The sequence below is a fragment of the Eretmochelys imbricata genome, chromosome 8 (assembly GCF_965152235.1).
Source record: "Eretmochelys imbricata isolate rEreImb1 chromosome 8, rEreImb1.hap1, whole genome shotgun sequence".
Taxonomy (NCBI): domain Eukaryota; kingdom Metazoa; phylum Chordata; order Testudines; family Cheloniidae; genus Eretmochelys; species Eretmochelys imbricata.
In genome coordinates, this window is record NC_135579.1 from 63,826,543 (window position 1) to 63,850,601 (window position 24,059).

Here is a 24,059-nt window from a genome sequence, read left to right on the forward strand (position 1 = left end):
CCACGTGCACAAGAAGCATTTTTTGGAATCTTCAGAAATTCCTATTTGGACAAATGAATGGGGGTTTTCATCAGTTTTTAGAAACCACCTTTTTTCTTTCTTCAGAAAGAAGAAACACACCATACACGATGGAAGACCATTAAATTGATATCCCATCATGTCTGACTATTTCATTTGGCACATGTATTTCAAAAAAATGTGTCCAATTGAAAGACTTTAGTTGCTGAAGTTGTTCCAAACTGAACATTTTATTTGAAATTACAGCTTTTTCAACTTTTCTGATTTGACAAAGTTTTTCAAAATTTTTAGATTCACTTTGACTTGAACATTTTTCTTTCTTTATTCCAGAATTTTGGAACCGCCAGTGAACCAAACAAATCAGTTCTTCATGAACTGATTCTATCATGTCAGACTATTTCATCTGGCACATGCACTTCAAACAAAAAACCAATGAGACTCAGTGAAAGAATTGGGTCTTCAATTTTAGAAACCTTGGATCTCATCCCACTTCCACCAAATTTGACCTTGTTCAAATTCCCACTTACCTGCAAAGAAAAAAGAAGAGTGGTGAAGCACACAGCATCATGAACATGATGTAGTACAAGAGGAGACAAACACATTGGCTAACCAGACCAATGCCTCTTCCACAAGGCTACAAGGGGATTTTTGGGGGAGGGCATTCACTCAGGACTTGCCCAGTCATATGCTCTCTGGCAAAAAGACGTCAATCTACCAGTCTGAGCCTGAGTTTTGTACTGTCAGACAAGAAACCACTTACTCCACAGAACTGAACTAAAAAGCTAATATTTTTATTTATGCATTTTCAAAGCCAAGTGCAGAATATAAGCTGAGTGCAGTGAGAGTTCAGGAATATGAGTTCTGTGTGGCTCCCCTCCACCATTTGTTTTGAACCAGTGCACACAGAAGCATTATAAGCACCTATTATTTTAGAAAATAGAGTATTCTTCTGGGAGTCTTGGAAATCCTTTTATGAAATTACCCCAAATTTGCACCACTTGCTCTAGTCCTACACTTGAAATATCACAGCAATTTTCAAGGCAAACTCCCTGCCCTACGATTTTACAGAACTTTTAAAATATTGTCTATAAACCAAAACTCTGCTTTAAGCTTAGGTAGGCGCTGCCCTATGAACAATGTTCAGAAAGCCGCAAATGTTCTGTTTTACTAAACAGCCAAAATCAGCAGATGGTCGGAACTTGATGGTTACCTGTTCTGTTCATTCCCTCTTAGGCACCTAGCATTGGCCACTGTCAGAAGACAGGATACTGGGCTAGATGGGCCTTTGTTCTGACCCAGTATGGTCATTCTTAAGTTCTTACGTTTTTTGATAGTTACCCTGAATGTCTGGAACACCCTCCCTTCTCCTTTATGAAATTCCCCAGGATCTCCTGACCCCAGAGTACAGTTTCTGTCTCTCTTACTGTATGACCAACCCCTTCTCTTACACACACATCAATTTTAGATTAACAAGTTGCTGGGACCCTCTCTCTCTGAAGGTGGCACGATATCCTGGATGTATTTCTATAGCCCTCTTTCCCCTGATCAAAGGTAGCAGGATAAGGGTGCAGCCAGGCTGGCAGATGCAGGAGACAGAACCATGTCTAACCATGTCTATCCTATGAGGGGATATCTACACTAGAGTTTTTACCTCAAATTAATCGAGTACCAATTAATTCAAGCTAGTTAACATTTTGTAAAGGCTACTTTGGACTCTCCTCAAACATTTGTCCCAGAATACTAACATGGTTTGCCCTAGGCTGATCCTTCTGGTTAACCACAAACATTTGGGAACTGCCCAGATTACCCTTTACATTCGCATTAAATCCCTTGAGTTAACCATCAGACAAATAAATGGAGGTAAAAAAACTCTAAGGAAGCCAATTCCTGAGACACACCATGGTCTCTGTGTGTATAATGTCTTCTGCAGTTTCCACAGTATGCATCCGATGAAGTGAGCTGTAGCTCATGAAAGCTTATGCTCAAATAAATTGGTTAGTCTCTAAGGTGCCACAAGTACTCCTTTTCTTTTTGCGAATACAGACGAACACGGCATTTCACTTCATTTCTGAAGCATTTCACCAGTGGAGGCTGGTATTGTGCAAGTGCGAGTGTTTATCAAACACTGATCAGAAGGTCATTGGCCAAACAGACACTTTGAATTCTGGCATGAAGCAGCACTGAATGTGGTAAATCATGTTTTGGAAGAATCCCCCTTGTATGCCAAAGGCTAAGGAAAGAAACTTTGTTATCATGGAGTAACTTATCCTGGTGTTTTGAGTGGAGTCAGGATATGGCCAACCAACTACCACCTACAAATGTTACTGTTGTCCGCAGTGTTTCCGATGGACACCTCTGCACAATGTCTGGCAGGGCCTGGCCTGGTAACTCTGTTCTTCAGCAAAACATCTCAATGACTATTTATTTGGAGACTTATTGGGTAATACAACGAGTCTAAACATATTGGTTCAACCCCCAAAATACATATTTATTTTATAGAATGAACAGAAAACAATACAAATAGGTGCAAAAATTAAATGAATGCAATAGTAAGGGTGAAATTTCCATTGCACATGATTTAGGAAATGCAGAAGTACTGTGATGGTTCCCCTAGAGAACTAATTTGTATGTATGCACTGAGAGTGGAAGGATGACAGCAGCTGCAGCAAGGTGGACAGGTGAATCCTGGCAGGAGAAATACTCTGTGAGAAAGGGTGTGGGCAGAAGTAGCTGTATATGGGATGTCTAATGACTGGAATAAAGCATATATCTATTCCGCTTTTGCAGTATGCATGTGTCCCTATTCTGTGGCCTATTTGGGACAGACCCACAATATTCCTGCACTCTGGCCAAAGAATCCCATCAGTGCTGTCATAAATATAAAGGGAAGGGTAAACCCCTTTGAAATCCCTCCTGGCCAGGGGAAAGCTCCTCTCACCTGTAAAGGGTTAAGAAGCTAAAGGTAACCTCGCTGGCACCTGACCAAAATGACCAATGAGGAGACAAGATACTTTCAAAAGCTGCGAAGAGGGAGAGAAACAAAGGGTCTGTGTGTCTGTCTTATACTGGTTTCTGCCGGGGATAGACCAGGAATGGAGTCTTAGAACTTTTAGTAAGTAATCTAGCTAGGTACGTGTTAGATTATGATTTCTTTAAATGGCTGAGAAAAGAATTGTGCTGAATAGAATAACTATTTCTGTCTGTGTATCTTTTTTGTAACTTAAGGTTTTGCCTAGAGGGGTTCTCTATGTTTTGAATCTAATTACCCTGTAAGGTATCTACCATCCTGATTTTACAGGGGGGATTTCTTTATTTCTATTTACTTCTATTTTTATTAAAAGTCTTCTTGTAAGAAAACTGAATGCTTTTTCATTGTTCTCAGATCCAAGGGTTTGGGTCTGTGGTCACCTATGCAAATTGGTGAGGCTTTTTATCCAACATTTCCCAGGAAAGGGGGGGTGCAAGTGTTGGGAGGATTGTTCTTAAGATCCAAGGGTCTGGGTCTGTAGTCATCTAGGCAAATTGGTGAGGCTTTTTACCAAGCCTTGTCCAGGAAGTGGGGTGCAAGGTTTTGGGAAGTATTTTGGGGGGAAAGACGCGTCCAAACAGCTCTTCCCCAGTAACCAGTATTAGTTTGGTGGTGGTAGCGGCCAATCCAAGGACAACGGGTGGAATATTTTGTACCTTGGGGAAGTTTTGACCTAAGCTGGTAAAGATAAGCTTAGGAGGTTTTTCATGCAGGTCCCCACATCTGTACCCTAGAGTTCAGAGTGGGGGAGGAACCTTGACAAGTGCTCACTTATTTTCTATTCCCATCTGGTGGCTAGGAAATTCACCTCAGTGACAGCACTGATTTAATTTCTAATTGACTTTCAAAAGAGGAGCAAAGAATTGAGAATTTAGTCACAAACCACATACAGTTCACAACTGCAGAAATTCTCTGCAGATTTCAGCTCATTTTTGTGTAGTCCTTTCATAATATTTTAAAATTTCTTTTCAGTTTATTTATTTATGTGTTTAACACATAGAACAATGTTTTCTTTTCAATTCTGTTAAATGACTGTCTAGTCTGTAGTTACAGCTCTTAAAAAAAACAAAACATTTTCTTTCCACAGCAGCCAGCCGTCAACAGTGATGGAGGACCCAGCTAAAACACCAAATATTTTCCTGAACTAAACTTTCTGGTTTGCAAATGTCACAAGATCAAGATTTCAAATGATTCTTAGTTTCGACCAGGTGGGAAATGTTGCTGTTTTTGCCAGCCAAGAGAGAAAATTAGAGAGTGCAGAGGCACATGATTTCATTTTAAAGTTAAGAAGAGGCACTGGTTTGGTTTGAGTTTTGGGTGAAGATTTAGGTCCTTCCTTAGAGTTACAAAACCTATTTGCCCATCCTATGTTGCTTCAAATTTGTTATAGGAATGTATATTTTGATCAAAGACATAAACAAGCATGTGAACTGACAAAGATGAATCCAAGCACAAATGATGACAAATAATAGGAGATAATGTGTAAATATTACAAATAACTGGTTAATGGCTTCAATGATCCTGAGGTGCTGGTTAAAAATATCTGTTTGAGGCTTCTTATTTTCATTAATCTTGAGTAATTGTCAGATAAAGAGTATAAGAGAAAGTAATAAGTTAGCGCTAAGTGTACAATTTAATCTAATAATAGAAATAACAGTGTGATGATCCAGGTCATATTTCTCTCCCTCACATGGGGATTCTACAAATCAAAACTTACCAGCTTTACAAATAGAGAAAAAGTTAATGTAGCAACCTGCATGGAACCCAGAAGGATGGTCATGGGCTGCAGAAGAGAAGAGTTCGAAGAAGGGCTCCAGGCACTTAGCCTTTGTGTGTAGATGACTTGCATTGTTATGTGGCAGCTGGAGCAACTCTGTAAAAAGTGGCTTTACTAAAGAGCTAGGTTATTTTCAGTAAGAATAGAGTCCTCTCATTTTATTACCTAGCACTCAGCGAATGAACCAAACATATCACATGGCAGGGCGCGAGGAGAGACAGCGCATGTGTGGGCCTAATGGACACTGGTACCGAAGATCTCCAATCGGCAGTGCAGGGATGCAGGCACACCTACAGTGGAGCACCCCCAGGGACCCTACTCAAAGAAGAATACAAGGTTAGCAAGTACATTTTCAATCTGATATGTTTAGTATACCGAGTTGGGTTTTGACATTTGTTAAGCAAGACAAGACACAAATGCAATTTACTGCTACACCTTGAAGGAGGCAACCAGCTATTCTTTGTGCATTCAGCTGTATTTTGTCCATTATGAATATGAAATCCATGATTACACGTAATTATAATGACATCACCATCCCTATAATGTTCCTTTGAGGTCTGAATCTACCATTATCCACTCCTGGAGGATCACATACAATTTCTAACAAGAATGAAACAGACACATTTTACAAATGAAAATAGGCCAGTAAGCTGTACAATCCATCAGCAATTATTGTGATTTATCTCTGAATAAAACATATGGAAATTGCATAGGAGGGAACCTACTGTGCTCCCCCACTTTTACTGTAATGCTGTTTAAGAAGTTGCCAAATAGAATGTGGATGAACTGATTTTTAATTGAGCAATACGCATGCCAAAGCTGGTCAAAAATTTTCAGTCAAAGCTGTTGCTTTTAAAAGAGAAATGGGTCTTTTTCTAAACCAAATACTTTCACAGAAAAGTTTGGGTAGCTTGGTTTGAAATTTTTGTTTGGAATTTTTCCAGTTTTTCATAAAAATTGGATATTTAAAATCATGTTTTTTCTACTCCCGTTTTCTTCTTTTTATTAGTAAATACAATAGAATGAATGGTGTCAAAGTCTTTTACCACCACTTTTTCTTTTTTCCATCTTTGGCTTTTCTACTCTGTAACTATTCCAAAGTTGGAGAAGTTTTCAAAATTTACAGAGTGGAAAAAGGAAAACGAGATAGGAAATCGCAGACACAATTCATATACTATTTGCAGTAAGATGCCAAAAAAAAAAAATTGGGAGGGTGGATAGGAAAGGAAAACATTCAAAATTTTGAAATTAAATGTATATACTTTGTGAACAAAATGAAAAATTGCTCTATTTCAAACCCTGCAAAATGGTAAAACCATCAGATGTCAACACTTTTCACAAAATTACTTCTCCATTTTTCATCCAGCTCTGGCAGATTTGCTGCATCAGGGCTGGTACCATAGAAATTAGAAGGACGTTGTGGTATTCTGTAGTTACAAATTGTTATACCCAGCAGGTGATTATACCATCTCTAGTTCTCCCAGCACTTTCATACCCCATAGCAACAAACCAAGCTCCAGGCAGAAATTCCGTTTTCCCATTATAGACCCAAGTTGTGCTGTCAAGAAAGGCCTGAGCAGCTCTTACCTCTGTTTCTGAGAACACTTCTGAGTATTGCCCTTAAATATTCTGTGAATGGATTCAGTAACATCTGAAGTAGCCTCAGATACGCCTAGTTACAGACAGTAACTCATTCACATTTTTTAAATTGTTGTGTGACAAATAAATGCCACTTGGTTGTTAAATTAACTCAGGGGTCAGAGTAGGGTAGGGCAAATCTGCCTCACAGTGTCTATTAGCCCCTGAAATGTAATCAGCTTAACCGAGCTGCCATCTAGAAGGCTTTAACATCTGCATTGTAGTGATCAGAGCAAAGAAGCAGCTCTTTCACGTTCACTTATTCCTATCATTGCAGAGTGCCCTCTACTGAAAGCAGGATATTTGAGATACCCACTAGAGCCCGTCTCTACTTACCCTTGCATTCTGGATAGACAATTGCATTTCCATGGTACTGCACCATAAGATTGAGATAAATTAGTTGCAAGTGCATATCCTGGTTTGCAGCGAAGCTCAAGAAAATCATTACATTTTAGGTACACCCATTGTTCTCATTTGCTGTCCTATTCAACTCTACCATCCGGATTTCCATTTCTTCCACTGAAATAACACATGGCTCTAAAACAAGAAAAAGAAGCAGTTGTCTTGGTAACCCCCCACATCCCCAGATAAGCACATTAAAGTAATGTGTTTACAGAGGTGATGAGTTTTGTTCAGTGAATCTCTAAATAAACCTCAAAGCCTAAGAAAGCAGTATCTTCTTTACCTAAACAGAGTGGTGCTTTTGTCCAATTCCCATTGTCACAAAAAGATCTGTTCTGTCCTTCCATTGCATAAAATTTTTGGCATTTGAATTCTACAAAGGAGCCAGATGTGTATCCTTTTTCCAAGAATGTAGTTGTGTCTCCATTCTCAATAGTAGGTGGACGGCTAGAGTTTTGTCCGGTTTCTAAAGGGAAAAAATAACAATTATAATAATCTTATGAAAAAATGGTTATGATGTAATTTTTTGGCTTTGGTACAGCATGTGGAAAATGGCTCCTTGTCCAAGGTTAGGGAAAACACTTGTAGAAACCTCATGTGGCTGAGCTAGGCACAATGACCAAAATACTAAGGGCCTTATCCTCAGCTCATGTAGATTAGTGTTACTTCACCTGAACACAATCAGGGGCTATGTCAGTTTACACCAGCTGAGGACGGGGCTCTGAATTTCTCTGGTTTTATTCACTTAATTCAGACACTAATTTTTATATGTAATATATTTAGTTGTATATCTCGTATTTCGTACCTACCTTTCTCTTTCACACTCTCGATTATACATATTTGTATTACATACAAAACACCATCAAAATCGATGTTAAAAGATTATTACGATTGCAAAGTGAAGCATTCAAAATACGTACATGCATTACATTAAAATCTTTAATAGCATGATCACACACTATTTTTCCCACAGGACCCCCGCCTCATTCAGTGCACAGACTGGCCAGTGCTCACTGAATGAGATGACTATTCAATATTTCTTTTCATCCTCATCTTTCTATGTGCAGCCCATTGCCTTATTGGCCTCATTACTCACAAATGCTAAAGGCAGGAGGAAGGCACTACGCAGCCCATCCCAAAAAAGTGCCACTAAATGTGAAGCTGCACAGTGTTTTCAGCTGTTAGAAGCAGTCCCAGGGAGATGGGTAAGTGGGCAAATGGCAGTTGATGCTGTCCAAAGCAGACACTTATCACATGGCTCTGCAGTTTAGCACATGGTCATCAAAACTACTATATATTTTCTATATATACACAACAAAACTAAGCTAAAAGACTGTTAGGACTACTATGTGAAGCATCCCAAAAGTTAAGAAATCCCAAAATTAAGGCTGCCTGTATAACCTTAACTTTGCCCCCTGTGTTTATACATTATGACTGGCCTTTAATGCATAATCATACTGTATTTTTTCTAGAGCAACCCGGCCTCATTCAGAGTGAAAGCTGAACAATGAATGAGGCAGTTGTTTAATACTAATTTTTGCTCACAGTGTTCAATGTGAGCTCTGTTTCATTCACTACACATTCTGCAGTGGTCTTGCGCACCCCGACTCATGCAGTAAAAAAACTTCTCATTTACCATCTAATCTGCTCACTGAAGCAGAAATTCATCCAGGCACAGAGAAGCAACACAAGGTCTATGCACCATTTATGCCTTACCTTGTTCTGGCCCTCTGAACAGCAATGAATTCACCCGGAACGAGGCAAGAGCCCTGTGGAAAATACAGTATACCATCATTTAAGTGATGCCTCTAGAGGGTGATGCCTCATGAGTGATTATCTCTAATGTAAGGGGCAGGTATCACATTCTGTCTTATTATATGTGTGTGTGTATATATATACACACATGTATTTTAACATTTAGAAATACCTCTTTTATTTTCCTTGTCAGCAATGTCAATTTTATAGTTGTAGTGAGAAATACTTTTAATCTATATCTTGATGAAGATAATGGGTCTGATACTCCACTCTCTTGCATCTTACAAAACACTTTCTACCCTGCAGAGAGAGAGAGTACAAAGCAGAATGGGCATGTTTTGCAGTGACTCACTGCAGAGCAGGTAAATGGCTGCGCAAGATGAAGGACACTGAAAAATCAGGCTCTATCATTTTCATTTTTTCTGGTTTTTCTTTAGCACCGTGTAGCCTCACAAAACAGCAACTGGAGACCAAAAATCTGCTTCTGTCCAGTGGCCGAAGACATGCACAGCTGATTCAGAGTGACCACACACTGGAATTTATGTGCAGTGAAGGATATACCCTCACAACCCCTTCAGTCAGGAAGTGTGTTAATGGGCACATGGACTTGCCTTCATGTATCTGTGGTAAATCTGCACTGTATTTTGATAATTCAGTTTTTCAGTTTTATTTGATCTCTTGTGTACAGTCAATTAGGTGCATGTAGTGTGCTTAGTGTTCTGGACTGTGACACCTGAACGATTCTGTCTTACAGCTAGAAATGGCAGAAATATCATGTGGCTTTTCTTACTTTTGCTTTTAGAAAAAGACTCTTTTTCTGAGGCCTGGATGCTTGAAAAGTTTTTATTCTACATTTGAAAAACTACCTGAAAATCCCCCTTCGATTAATTACAAAGTTGCTGTCAGGAATAACTACTGCCCGTGAAAACTTAGAAGAGAGGAGTGGGTCAAAACAATACTTATAATTGAATTCTGTCTGAATGAAACAGTGTCATAAGTATGCACAGTACTTTACAGAGCTCAAACAAGGACAAGGTCCCTTCTCCAACGAGCTTACAGTCAAATTCAGACCATCACAATGCAGAGGATAGCACTTCTGGTACCAGGACAGTAGGCTCAGAGACATTGGTCGCTAAAATGATGTAGAAAGTAACAGTGGAAGAGGTGAATTCTAAAGAGGAGGTCTGAAGTAGAGGATCCTTTTAAACAGAGTGGGCGGCTTTCCCACTGTAGGGAGTATATTGATAGGAGGCGCAAAGCCACAAGAAGCTCACACTTCAATCACAATATAATTGCCAATCACACCTTCCGGGCACTCATGACTCAAGCAGGTGGGTGAGAAAGGGTTAAAAAAATATTCAGGGGGTTAGAATTTTGGTCTTGAGCCTCGTTCTTTGCTCCCAGGCTCTAAGGGGCATGGTGGGCTGTGGAGTCAGCATGCTTAGCTCTTGGTTAGGATCTTGGCAGAAGGGAGAAACTTGTGTTTCTCTGTAGCAAATCTTCAGACTCTGAGTCAGTGATAAGTGGGTGAATAATGATTTAGCATGAAGCCTTAGGGGCTTGGAATGAAACCCTGGTGCCATGGAAGTCAATGGCAAAACTCCTATTGACTTCTGTGGGGTCAGGTTTTCACCCTTGGGTAGCAGCTGATGAGTTGGGAATGGAATTGCTTCAAGAGCAGTGAGAGGATACTTTAATGAAAAAAATGCCCAGTTGCTAGATGCACTTAACCTTTTTGCCTTTAGGAAAGTGTTCTGTCAGTCATTTGGAAGATGGTAAATTTATATGTAACTACGGGAAAACCTACCAAGAAGGTGAGGACATTTCATGTGTGTGCACTCATGAATATAGTCCTGAAAATCTGCACACCAAAGTTATATGCACAAAGAATGACTGGTCGCCTTCTCCAAGATACATCCATAACAGTAAGCAGCATTTATGTTCTATTGTGTTGCTGCTTAAAAACTCGAGACATGTTACTATCTTGGTCTGCCTAAGATAAACACCAAAATACCAATTCTAGCAGGTGACTCGTCATGGCAATGTACATTTCTGACGTGAGCAACTGTGCGATCATATTGCTGTGATATTCACCCTTCCTCACCCAGTCCGTCCCTGCTGTTTGTCATCCCCCCTCATTGTGTTGTATCTAATACAGTAACTCCTTGCTTAACATTGTAGTTATGTTCCTGAAAAATGCGACTGTCATAAACATACAGCTAAGGGTAGCCTAGAATTCCTCCTTACCTGGAAGGGGTTAAGAAGCTCAAATAACCTGGTTGGCACCTGACCAAAAGGACTAATGGGGAAAGAAGATACTTTCAAATCTGGGAAGGGGGGGAGGCTTTGTTTGTGCTCTTTGTTTGTGAGTTCTCTGGGGGAAGCAGAGAAGCATCAGGTCAGAAAACTCCTTCTCCTAAAATCATCTTAACATGAGTCTCAATATTGCAAAAAGAGTAAGTAAATAATGCAAGGCGCGTTACCTTACCTTTTGTTTTTAGCTTGTGAATTTTCCCTGTGCTAAGAGGGAGGTTTATCCCTGTTCTTCTTTTTTTTTTTTTATTTTTGGTAACTTTAAAGTTTTGCCTCGAGGGAATCCTCTGTTTTGAATCTGATTACCCTGTGAATTTACCTTCCATCCTGATTTTACAGAGGTGCTTCTTTTACTTTTTTTTTCCTTTATAATAATGTTCTGGTTTTTTAAGAATCCGGTTTACCTATTTGGTTGGTTTATTATTCTCAAGCCTCCCCAGGAGAGGGAGTGAAGGGGCTTGGAGGGATATTTTAGGGAACAGGAACTCCAAGTGGTCCTTTTCCTGAATCTTTGTCTAATTCACTTGGTGGTGGCAGAAGTACCCAACCAAAGACAAGGAAGGATTTGTGCCTTGGGGAAGTTTTTAACCTAAGCTGGTAGAAATATGCTTGGGGTCTTTCATGTGGGTCCCCACATCTGTACCCTCGAGTTCAGAGTGGGGAGGGAACCTTGACAGCGACTTTAAGTGAAACAATGTTAAGTGAATCCAATTTCCCCATAAGAAGTAATGTACATAGTGTGGGGTTAGGTTCCTCACACTCTACAAGGCAGCACGAATGGAGGAAGGGGAAACAGCATAACAGACAGAGACAGACACCCTGTGTGAGAGAGAGAGATTGCCCCTTTAAGTAGGCTGACCCCACTCTAAGTACACTGCCTTTTTAAGTACAGTAACTCCTCACCTAAAGTCATCCCAGTTAACGTTGTTTTGTTGTTACGTTGCTGATCAATTAGAGAACATGTTCATTTAAAGGTGCACAATGCTCCCTTATAACGTTGTTTGGCAGCCGCCTGCTTTGTTCACTGCTTGCAGGAAGAGCAGCCTGTTGGAGCGATCTGGTGGGGGATTGGAACCAGGGTGGACTGGCAGCCTCCATATCAGCTCGCCGCTCCTCTAAGTTCCCTGTGCGGCAGCCGCCCAGCAGGCTATCACCTGCCTGCAGTTCAGCTGTCCCTCCCCCCATTGCCATGTGCGGCTCCTGCCCTCTGCCTTGGAGCTGCTCCCCGGAGCCTCCTGCTTGCTGTACAGGAGGGGGAAGACGGGGGGCTAATGTCAGGGTGTCCCCTTCCCCTCTGCTCCTGCACCCCACTTACCCCATCTCCATGGCAGGGGAGGTGACACGACAGGGCTCAGGACTGAGGGAGCTTCCTGGGACCAGCTGCTGTATCAACTTGCTGATCTACTTAAAAAGGCAGTGTACTTAGAGTGGGCAATCTCTCTCTCACACACAGGGTGTATGTCTCTGTCTCTGTCTGCCATGCTGTCTCCCCTCCCTTCATTCATGCTGCCTTGTAGAGTGTGAGTAACTCAACCCACCCCCCCATTTACATTAATTCTTATGGGGAAATTGGATTCGTTTAACATCGTTTCGCTTAAAGTCGCATTTTTCAGGAACATAACTACAACATTAAGCAAGGAGTTACTGTATTTGGTAAATACAGAGAAAAAAACTATCAAAAGTGTGCATTGTGCAACTGACACCTTTGAAATGAATTACCTTGTATTTTTTTTAGCAGGGCTTCATTATTTTAGTTCTCAGAAAACAATTATTTAATAGATCAGGGTAGAGAGCAGCAATTAATTGCTCGGTTGCCTTATTTGTCATGCTGGAGGAACACCACACATTAGAAAATAATTAGCCTCAATAGGTCCAGAGATTCCAGGGAGTGAAGAATAAGGAACTGCAAAACACATCCTCACTAAGTAAAAGTAGCATTTACTTCCTGAGTGCTCACTCAGGTCCTGAAAAAGGCAAAATAGCCACCAGTTGGTGTGGATTATCCTGGACCAACTCAGTTTGTATTCCCAGAGGTAATTACCCTTTTCATAAATTCCTCATACTTTTTGTAATCGTCTAGAACAGGGGAAGATAATCCTGAAACAGCAGCCTCATCTGGCAATAATGAAGTGTTGAGTGAAAGCATTAAATATTCCATCTGCTCCACTGTCTGCTGAGCATCCATAGCTGGAGGACCAGAAACTGGAGAGAGAAATTCTTTCAGCTGCTGTGTAATGGTTCTGGTACACAGAACAGTGCCAGCTAGAGAATGGCACCCTGATAGAGACCTAGCAGAGTGCTGACTATGTGAATATCACATGGAGCCTGGAGAAACACTTCCTAGATTTAAGAAAGTCCACCGCTGTACTGGATGTAGTACCATGGCCCAACTCCAAAGGAAGCTATGTCGAGATCTGCTCATGTAAGAGTCCTGGTGCCAGCACGTTAACTTGCACAATAAGGAATCCTGAGATGCTTCAGATCTCCTGTAAGGAGATCTCAATATGTAGGATCTCACTTCTAGTCTGAAGAAGAGTCAGCACTGGAATGCCAAGGTGGCATGATACTGAGTGGAGAAGATGAACTGCAGGACCTGGACCCACGTAAGATGGACAGTACCAGAGAAAGCACTGAGGCTTTCCTGATGAAGGGACTTGCTGGAAAATAGAGCTTCAAGACTGGTCTTCCCTCTTTCTCTGCTTGGCTAGAGTTCAGGACTTGCAGTGACATTCCCCTCTTCCAGTGACAGGAAAATCAGCAGCAGGAAGTCAGCTGTAGGATTTCTTTCCCGTCCTCTATCCAGCTGATGATCTGGGTTGGCTCCTCCCCTGATCAATCAGACCTTGTGGAGATAGGGCTTTCCCTAGTCTGGGGAGTGACTGCTCCACACTGCACTATTGACCTCACTCCTAGGAGAGGCCATAGAAGCAGTTTGGGTGCAAGGTTGTCCATCACTCAAAGGCTCAGCTACAACTTCGAGTTCTAATCTGTTCTAATTCAAAAACCCTGCTTAACGTCCCAGAGAGAGAATGGGACACATTCTGCTTCCTAATTGCTGTGCTTGTGAGCATCCCAGATGGCTGATGCCTGCAACTAGATAGGGCCTCTTGTGCTAATTGAGCTAACAAATTAACTATAAAAAGCAAGTAAAAAAAATCATAAAATGTCACAATAACCTAGATCAGGGGTTCTCAACCTTTTTCATTCTGAGGCCCACTCCAATAGGCTATAAAAACTCCATGGCCCACTCTGATGCTACACCCCGTGGTCTTCATAGACATATACTTATGACATGAATATGGCATAACTAAGTTGTATTTGATGCAAGATGGGTCTTGTGAGATATCCTTGGAAAGGTTCTGATTTAACCAAATATGACTATCCTATTTGTATGCATGTATCATTGCTGTATCTGAAATTAGGAATATAAACTCTGTATCAATTGCAAAATTGTTTGCACCTGGGAAATGCCCATCAGACACTAGGCAATCAGCCTGAATGGGCCATTAGGAAGAACAATAAGACTTTGAAGATACTAATCTCCCACCTTCCTGAGAAGCTTCCTGAGTTGCTGCTTGGACACTACAGGGTCAGGTGGTCGTGTCACCTGATACTAGACTTCCATCTTGGGCTTTCAGTGTTTTTCCATTAAGAGGGGATGGAGGAGTCAGACTGGGAAACAAAAGATTCCCGCTATATGTAAATTCTATTTAAGGCTGGTGAGTGAGTTAATCAAGGTCACTGGTTCTTTACTGAATCCCTGCCCAGGATGACTGCTGGAAACACTTAAGACTGATCTGGGGAGAAGAATGGGGATCCAGGCTGAGAAAGGTCAGCCTATGACGGGTATACCTGGAGATTTGAGCTGCAAGCGGTGCAGTTTACCTTCAAGAAACTCTGCAGCCTGCATAAAACAACATTTAGGGTGAGAAATTAATTTTTGTAGCCAATTTCTTTTATGTTATCAAGCCTAGTCTGCGTGTTTTGTTTTATTTGCTCAGTAATCTGCTTTGATCTGTTTGCTATCCCTTATAATCACTTTAAATTTACCTTTTTAGTAAATAAACTTCTTTTTTGTTTATTTCAAAACCCAGTTTGTGCAATTCATGAGGGAGGGGCAAAAAGCTGTGTGTTGAGCAGGGGGTGTGGGGTGTGATTTTTATGAGTGTGTGCTGTACAGATATCTCTATACAGCGCAAGACAATATTATTTTGGGCTTACACCACAAAGGAGGTTTGCACGTGAGTGCTGGGTAGATCCCTGAGCTGAATCCGCCCTCACAGAGCTGATTTCAGGCTGTGTCTGCAGTTGGGTGTGGCCACACTTGTGTGTGCTAGAGAAGGCTTGAGGGCCTGGAACAGCAAGGACAGCGTTAGGAAGCCCAGGTCGGTGGAACGGGTGGGCTCAGTGGGACCCAAATATATCAGGTGGTACCCCAAAAGGGGGGTCTAACCGTCACACCCAGCTGTGCCAAAACTACTGGTTTTCTGCATACAAAAGCCAGAGCTGGCATTGGTGGGGAGCAAGCAGGGCAATTGCCTGGGGCCCCATGCCACAGGGCCCCTCATGAAGCTAAGCTGCTCAGGCTGTGGTTTCAACCCTGGATGACAGGGCTCAGGGCCCCAGGCTTCAGCTCCATGCAGTGGGTCTTTGGCTTTGTGCCCCAGACTCCAGCAAGTCTAACACTAGCCCTGCTTGAAGGACCCCCTGAAATGTGCTTGCAGCACCGCCCCCCCGCAGGGGGACCCAGACTCCTGGTTGAGAACCCCTGACCAAGATAACAAATGCTGATAGGAAAAAATACAAAAGGGAACCAGAAAGACTAGTGTAGTCCAAACAATATGCCCTGCCCCATGAAACATGATCTCCTGAAATCAGCCGGGCTGGGGAGGGACAGGACTTCTCCTTCCCCTGCATGGCTGTTAAGGGGAGAGATCAGACCCACCTCCACAGGCACCCCCTGGAACTCCTGCCTGGGCTCAGGGACCTGGGCTGGGGGCTGCCATCTCTCGTAGCTCCAGTCCCTGCAGCTCCTGCCCGGGCTCAGGATTGCTGGCCCCCACCACCACCCCCCCTGGCTCCAGCTGGGGCTTGGGGCAGCCGGGCTCTGGGCTGCTGTCCCTGATAACTCCTGCTGGGCGCCAGGGCACCCAGCCTCAGGGCTTCTGCCGCCCCGCCAGCTTCTGCTGGAGCTCAGAGCTTCCACCCTGTGGCTCCTGCCAGGCCTGGGGCACCCATTTTTCAAATTGTCCAGGGCATGGGCAACCTCCCTACTACAGAGGGGGTGGGTGTGTGTGTGTGAGAGAGAGAGAAAGAGGGGCGCTCACGTTTTATGGAGATTTATCTTTCTGTTTTGTTAAGGACAATTAATGCAAAAACTTCTGTGTACCTGTTTATAGCCATTCATGTGTCCTGCCACCAGAGGGTCATGGACAGTGTAATGACTGTGCACATGCCCTGACGGGACTGACCAATACATTCATATCTGTACTTCAGAGACAGGGAAAGCTCACCAAATGTATGCAAAGTTGTTAGCAGCTTCTTGACTTCATTATTGTTTATTTGATAACTAATCTTCCCCTTATGCTTTCCCTTTCCCTGCTTTGCACAGTGTATTTTGCATGATCCCTAACTGGTTGATTCCTTCCAGGAGAATCTTGTATAGGTCTTATATTGCAGACTGTCATTGAACTCAGTGTCACACCATTTTCCACCTGCCTGCTTGAAGCTCTTCTCAAAGCAATTCCACTGCTTAATGATATCTGACACTATTGTCAGGGAATAGACAATGCCAAACTGAAGCCAGTATGCCTGTCACTGACAGGACCAGAATCTGTTCAACCTTGTATTTAGCTGTGACACTGAGTACCTTCCCCAGAACTGAGGAAGAGCTCATTGTGGCTCAAAAACTTCCCTCTCTCTCTCCCCCTCCAATAGAACTTGGTCTAATAAAAGATATTTCCTCACGCACCTCATCTTGCAGAGATCCAGACCAAGGGTCCATCTAGTCCAGTATCCGGTCTTCCAACAGTGGCCAATACCAGGTTCTTCAGAGGGAATGAACAGAACAGGTAATCATCTAGTAACCCATCCCTTGCAGCCTGTTCCCAGCTTCTGGCAAAGAGAGGCTAGGCACACCTCAGAGCATGGTTTTGCATCTGTGCCCATCCTGGCTAATAGCAATTGGTGGCCTTATCCTCCATGAATTTATCAAGTTCCTTTTTGAACCCTGTTATAATCTTAGTCTTTACAACATCCTCTGGCAAACAGTTCCACAGGTTGACCCCGTGTGGGTCTGTGTGTGTGTTGTATGAAGAAATACTTCCTTTTTTTCTTGTTTGTTCTAAACCTGCTTCCTATTAATTTCATTTGGTGACCCCTAGTTCTTGTGTTATGAGGAGGAATAAAGAATACTCCACACCAGTCATTATTGTGTAGATCTCAATCATATCCCCCCCTTAGTTGTTTCTTTTCCAAGCTGAAAAGTCCTGGTTTTACAAATCTCTCCTCATATGGAAGCTGTTCCATATCCTGAATCATTTTTGTTACCCCTTTCTGTACCTTTTCCAATTCCAATATATATATATTTTTAGATGGGGTGACCAGATCTGCATCAAGATGTCGGTGTACCATAGATTTAAATAGAGGCAATATGGTATTTTCTGTCTTATCTATCCCTTTTCTTATGATTCCCCACACTCCATTAGCTTTATTGACTGCCGCTGCACATTGAGTGGATGTTGAGAACTATCCACAATGACTCCAAGATCTTTCTTGAGTGGTAACAGCTAATTTAGACCCCATCATTTTATGTGTAGGTGGGATTATGTTTTCCAATGTGCATTACTTTGCATTTATCAATATTCAGTTCCATCTGCCGTTTTGTTGCCCAGTAACCCAGGTTTCTGAGACTCTCTCAGATGTGGGAGTCCCAAGCTGAAGTCCCTGTTCTAATGAATTTTTTAGTTAGTTAGGCAGACAAAGTGGAACAGCTACAATTGGAGACTTGAGAAAGACATATACCAGAATAACCGATTGCCTAGTAGTTAGTGAATCACCTGCATGACCTGACTTCAAGTCCCTGCTCCACACCAAGCTTTGGACTTAGGTCTCTACCTGTGTGTGCGCGTGTGTATGCACACACACCGTAGGGTACAATGGCACCACCACCTAGTGGTGTGTATTTTATGAGAAAGAGCTGACCTGACTTAGGTGCTTAACTCCAGGAAAGCGTTCACAACTGTGTATCCTGAGGGGAGAAAAGTGCTCTCAACTGCCACTGAGGGTTAAGGCTTAGGCCACAGCCTTGTCCTTGGCATTCCCTACTGTCTAGCTTAGGTGCCCTCTTGCTCAACCTCCTGGCTTTTGTGAATCCCAGTCTAAAGATACATCTACATTTGAGGTGTGGCGCCCAGCTCCTATGTATGTACCCACCCTAACTCAGTCCAACCTAGCACCTAAAGGTAGCCGGTGGTGCTGCAGCACCGGCAATAGCTTGGGCTCGCCCCCCCAGGTAGGTAGCGGAGAGTCTGGTGGGGTTGTACGCACGGAAGCTAGGCCGAGCTGGTGCCGGTGCCTGTGCAGGGCAGGTATGTCTATAGAAGTGGGGAATCCCACCTCCAAGCTCAAACATAGAGGTACCCTAGGGTGACTGACTCTCCCCGTGCATTGAATAGGGAGCCTGGGTGACTAAATTTGGACTGTGGATTCCACTAGGAGAATCAGTAACGTAAGTGCTACAGGCAGTCTTGCAATAATGTGAAAAACTTCAACATTCACATAATTTTGGGGAAAATACATGACCAGGTTTTTTTTCAGCTTTTATAGTGTACGTGTGCTTATTTGTGTACGCCACAGGTCCAGAACTTGATCCATTCCCTACATATAGCATCCCCTCAATATTCACTTTACCTTCATTTATTTGTCTGTGTGGATTCTGATAATGATTCATCTCTGTCATAGCACTAGTCTAATTTCCAGTTTATTGCATACAGTGGAAAATAGCAACAAACAATTTATTCACACACTGCCAAATGCATGTATCATGTTGCTATTTAAATTAGCTGCAGGCTTTCATCTTTGTCTCCATTTTTCTACAAATCCTAAGATTCCTTCCCTCTTTACTTCAGATTATGGTGTTAATAAAAAAAACCCAAAAAAGTACAAACAAAACAGACTTTTTAAGAGTGGTAAATGAAACATACAAATCTTTAGTTTTATAAAGGAAAAATAATTAAGACACTATGAGTTTAAACTTTAACCAGAGAAGTCAATGTTTTCTGTACAACTGTGCTAGATGACAGGATCATTTTTTGGTTGCATGGACTAAAACGTTTGGAAAAATGATCACCAACAGCGAATACCAATGGGCAGAATTCAAAAAAGCCTCCATGCGTATCCCAAACTTTCTGGTGTGGTGATTGGGCTAAAAATCTCTCAAGATTAAGGTTTCTAACAAGACTTCCTGGAGTTCCTGATCTGGGCCAGAGGGAAACACCACTGCTTTCTGTTTCAGCAAGCAGGAAGTGTGTAATTCAGGATGTGCAGATGTGTACAATTTCCCTCAAGTTTCCTTTTCCAAATAGCATAAAAAGCTGTAGTTTGATCTGAGTTTGAACTTATTTTCACATCTGTTATTATTTTATGAGTGTATATTTTAAACCATTGTGACCAACGATAAAAAAAGGGACTGAACTGATACATGTAATCAATTTAAGGTAAAATACTGACAAAGGACATAATGTGTGAACATTACAAATAACCGGTCAAAGGATTTTGAGCCTCGGATCTGAGTAAAAATTATCTGCTTGGTGCTTCATTTTATTCATCCTGAAGTATCTGTCAGAGAGAACAAACAGCAGAAAATCAGTTTAGTAGATGTCAATTTTTTTTAAACAAATATTACGTACAAATCCCCTACGGATTGCACAGGAACAGACTATCGATTTCAACAGAATGGCATAAAACTCATACTGGATGGCTTTAATCTTTTTTGGAAAGGAAATGGGAACAAATTCCATCAAATGTTGTTGCAGTTACCCCTGAACAGCAGTGGTTCAACAACTTTTCATATTAAAAACTATGACTTATTTTAAAGTGGAACTTAAAAGTAGCACAGAAAACCATACATTGATTTACTACATATTACTGTATTTTATCAGTATCCATGGTGTAGTTATTAGCATTTGAAAGTGATGGAATTTTTGGAACAGGGATCTTGAACCTGTTTCGTTCCACTGCTTCTTATCAGCTGCTTCCAGCCAGCCTTCTTCATACATATGCAGGAATTATTTGCTTCTGTTCCCATAATGCTATAAAGGTGGTGTCATTTCTCACACCAGTTTACAAAAGGTGATGTGGGAATTGCCACAATGATATAGTTATCCTAATATGGGAAGAAGATCAGCAATTATGATTCTTCTTTATCAGAAGACAGGAGAACTAGAACAATGTAAGACAATAGATTTTTTTCCATCAATAGTATTGTTGTACTGGAGATACAGTAGGTTGCAGTAAGCAGGTCTGATCTATGGGCAGTCACAGACCTCAGTGAAACTGATGGGCATGAAACTCATCTTTCATTCAGGTGAAATGAGGGAACAGTTACATGCCCCTTTGTCTAGTGATAGTTGGCACAATGGAAACCACTGCCCATGGACTAGACCATATGCAAGGCCTGAGAAAGGGCTAGAGCAATTCTGGTTGAGTGGTTTCTCTAGGGATTGACAATAGGAGGGCTGGGGATTAAATGAGGGATGGAGAAAGGGAGTTTGCGCGCACGTGTGCATGTGTGAGTGTGCCAGAAAGCTATGGAGAGACAGCAATAGAAGTACTGGTAGCATGGCCCTGACAGAAAAGATCTTTTTGGTCAGATGGGTGAATATAAAGGTAGGCTTGGAATTATGAGCAAGGAAACTGCTTCCTGTTGTCTGATCCATGATACAGCCTTTTTTATTTACAAAGAATGGACACAAAGTCCTATTTCTCTGAATGGTTGGAACTACTTGACACAACACCAATTTTTTTCCTTCCAACATAAAAAAAGGTGGAAGACCCTGAATATTGGTGAAAGGCTTAGGCTAAAAAGCACAAAGTCAAAGATGGCCAAAAGGAATTAAAACAGGAGCTGGAGACTTTGCAAAAGATGTTGAAGCAACAGTGGGAGGTTTACCAGAAAGGACTGAGAGATGACATGCAGTCTAAGGACGTGGCTACACTAGTAGTTATGTTGCTAAGATTTTGTTGCTCAGGGGTGTGGAAAAAATACTCCTCGACCAACAGAACTTTTGTCATCATAAGCGCATTCATGCACAGCGTGATGTCAACAAGAGATCTCACTGCGCTGGTTTGATTATGTCAACAGGAGAGCTCTCTTGCATCGGCATAACAAGGCTACACGAGCCCTCTGACACCGGCACAGCTGTATTGGTACAACTGTGCCGCTGTCAGCTTGTAAGTATAGACATGGCCTAAATCTTTCTTCGGGCAGCAGCTACAAAGTATCTGGGCAGACTGAGAAGGCCAGCTGCAACACTCCCACTCTGGACCAACAAGGCAGATAAATGAGGTGACAAGCAAACTGACTCCCATGGATCAGAAGGTTTCAGAGTGGTAGCCATATTAGTCTGTATCAGTAAAAACAACGAGAAGTCCTTGTGGCACCTTAGAGATGAACAAATTTATTTGGGCATAGGGAGTTCCCGGCCAATGGGAGCTGCAGAGGCAGCGCTTGGGGCAGGGGCAGTGTGCAGAGCCCCCTGGCTGCCCCTATGCATAGGAGCCTGAGGGGGGACATATCGTCTGCTTCCCAGGAGCAGCGCTGAGGCTAGCAGGGAATCTGCCAGCCCCGCTACACGGTGCCGTCAACTGGACAGTCAATAGCCAAGCTGCCAGACTGGACAACTGGATAGTCAGGACAACTGTCCAGACTGGACAACTGGATAGTCAATAGCCAAGCTGCCAGAATCCCTTTTCGACCAGATGTTCTGGTCAAAAAGCCCCACACCTGGTCACCCTACGTACAAGCAGGGGTGATGAACAGCCAGCAGGGGCTGGGTGACAAATTTGGAATACAATTGCACAGTTACTCAGGTCAGAAATGTGCATTGTTGTGACAAGTCACCTGCTAGGATTGATATCTTTGTATTTATTTCAGGCAGATGATTCTAGTAATATGTCTACAAGTTTTTTAACCAGCTGCTCAATAGAACATGACTGTTGCTTACTGTTAGGAGGTACATCTTGGAGTAGGTGACCAGCCATTCTTTGTGCATGTAACTTTGGCCTGCAGATTTTCGGGAAAACACATATATGAAATTTCATCACGTTCTTTGTAGGTGGTCCAATAGTTAAATATAAATTTACCATTTTCCAAATGACCAGGAGAACACTTTTCTAAAGAAAAAAAAAATTAAGTTCAGTTAGCAAATGGAAATCAGACATTTAACAAAGAAAAACCAAAACAAAACAAATTACCCTTTTCAAAACTAGCTATTTATTTGAAAAAAAAAATCTTTCAAATAAGACCTTCTTGCTGCATAGTACTGTAGTACTTTATACTGAAAAGACCTTTATTTTCAAACGTGAATCAAAGAGCTTGATTTTTTTCCACTGGCCTGAACCTTATGATATCAACTGTGCACAGCTGTAAACAATTACACAAGATGCAAGGCAGTGAAGAATCAGGTCACATGGGCCAGATTCTCAATTGGTGCAAAACAGCAAGCTCCATCAACCTCATTGGAACTACACTGATTTACACCAGCCAAAAAATCTTGCCCAATATGTTTAAGTAGTGGCGTCTGCACACATTCATTTACAGCAGAGGACATGATCAATCATATTATTCCCTCAAGGTATTTTATTGACAGGTATCACTATGATGTTCATTGAATCTGGTTATTAAAACAAAAAGCATCTTTACAGAATCCAAATGATACAGGTACTGAAACACCAACATGTAGGGAAATAGAGAGCATTGCTGTTGATTCAGTTTGTGTTCAGGCTCAGGCCCTAGCTGAAAAGTTCCATTAATACAAAATAAAAACCAAAGTCAAGTGTAATGGGATTGTTTAAATCATGCCATTGTAATGGAAATCATATAATCAGCCCAAGATAAACAAGGTGACAGGAGAGGGACAACAGCCAAAGGAAGTCTCTCTTACTTTCCTTCTCCCCATGCTCAGTCACTGGACTACCGTGATGAAGTGTAAAGGTAACTGTGTTAAGCCCTCCAAACTAAATTCATGTTTGTTTCATGCAGCAGATTGAAATGTATTATTCAGACAGGTTTGGGCTCTTGTTAGGGTTGCCAATTTTGGTTGGTCGTATTCCTGGAGGTTTCATCAGATGACATACTCTTCAATTAAAAATTAATCTTTAATACCTATAGACTCCATGGCAATCCTGGAGGGCAACCCTGGCTCTTATTCCTGCCACATTATGAGACCTGATTTTTTTTTCTTCCCTTCCCAATATTATCTAGCAGCATAACATGGTGCTCTTGGCCAGTGGCATTTTTACCTTTCATCTGAGCTCTCTGGGAGATCTACCATTTCCCACTCATTAGTTATCACCTAAGGATCAAACTCTGAACCTGGTGAACTCAATGGCAGTTTTGTCATTGATCTCAGTGGAGGCAGGATTTTCCCTGAAGGCCTTAAGGCCTCATGGTAAATTACTGTGGATCCCATTACCACTAACTCAGATTAAGCCAGAAGTTTTGCTACAGAGCAAGTTGCTCCCTCCTGCCAAGGGCTAAAGATGCTGCCTTCACAGCTCACTAAGCCTCTGACAGCCTAGGAGCAAAGAACAAGGTTCGGTATCAAAATTCTGATTCCCTGAATATTTTTTTAACTTTTTTCCACCCACTTCCATGAGCTATGAATGCCAGGAAAGTGTGACTGGCAATTCCAGTGTGATTGAACTTGTGGAGTACTTGTAACTTTGCATTTTCTGTCAGGACACTGCCTATACTCGGAAAGCCTCCCACTGTGTTTACCAACTGTCCTTCTGCTTCAGATCCCTCATTAAAAATAATTTGCCATAAGAGTCTCTGTCTTTTGACCTTGTACTAGAATTGTCACCCTGTGTAATATGTTGGTCTGAATTCAACTGCAAGGTGTTTGG

General features: G+C 42.0%; 1 protein-coding gene across 1 annotated transcript in view; it reads right to left on the bottom strand.

Moving 5' to 3' along the window:
- Positions 1–24,059, bottom strand: part of LOC144269567 (complement factor H-related protein 1-like) — a 118,139-nt gene that overhangs the window by 86,761 nt on the left and 7,319 nt on the right. Inside the window, exon 3 of the mRNA XM_077825350.1 lies at positions 7,147–7,329. Within this exon, the coding sequence (XP_077681476.1) occupies positions 7,147–7,329 (183 nt within the window). The remainder of the gene's footprint in view (positions 1–7,146; positions 7,330–24,059) is intronic.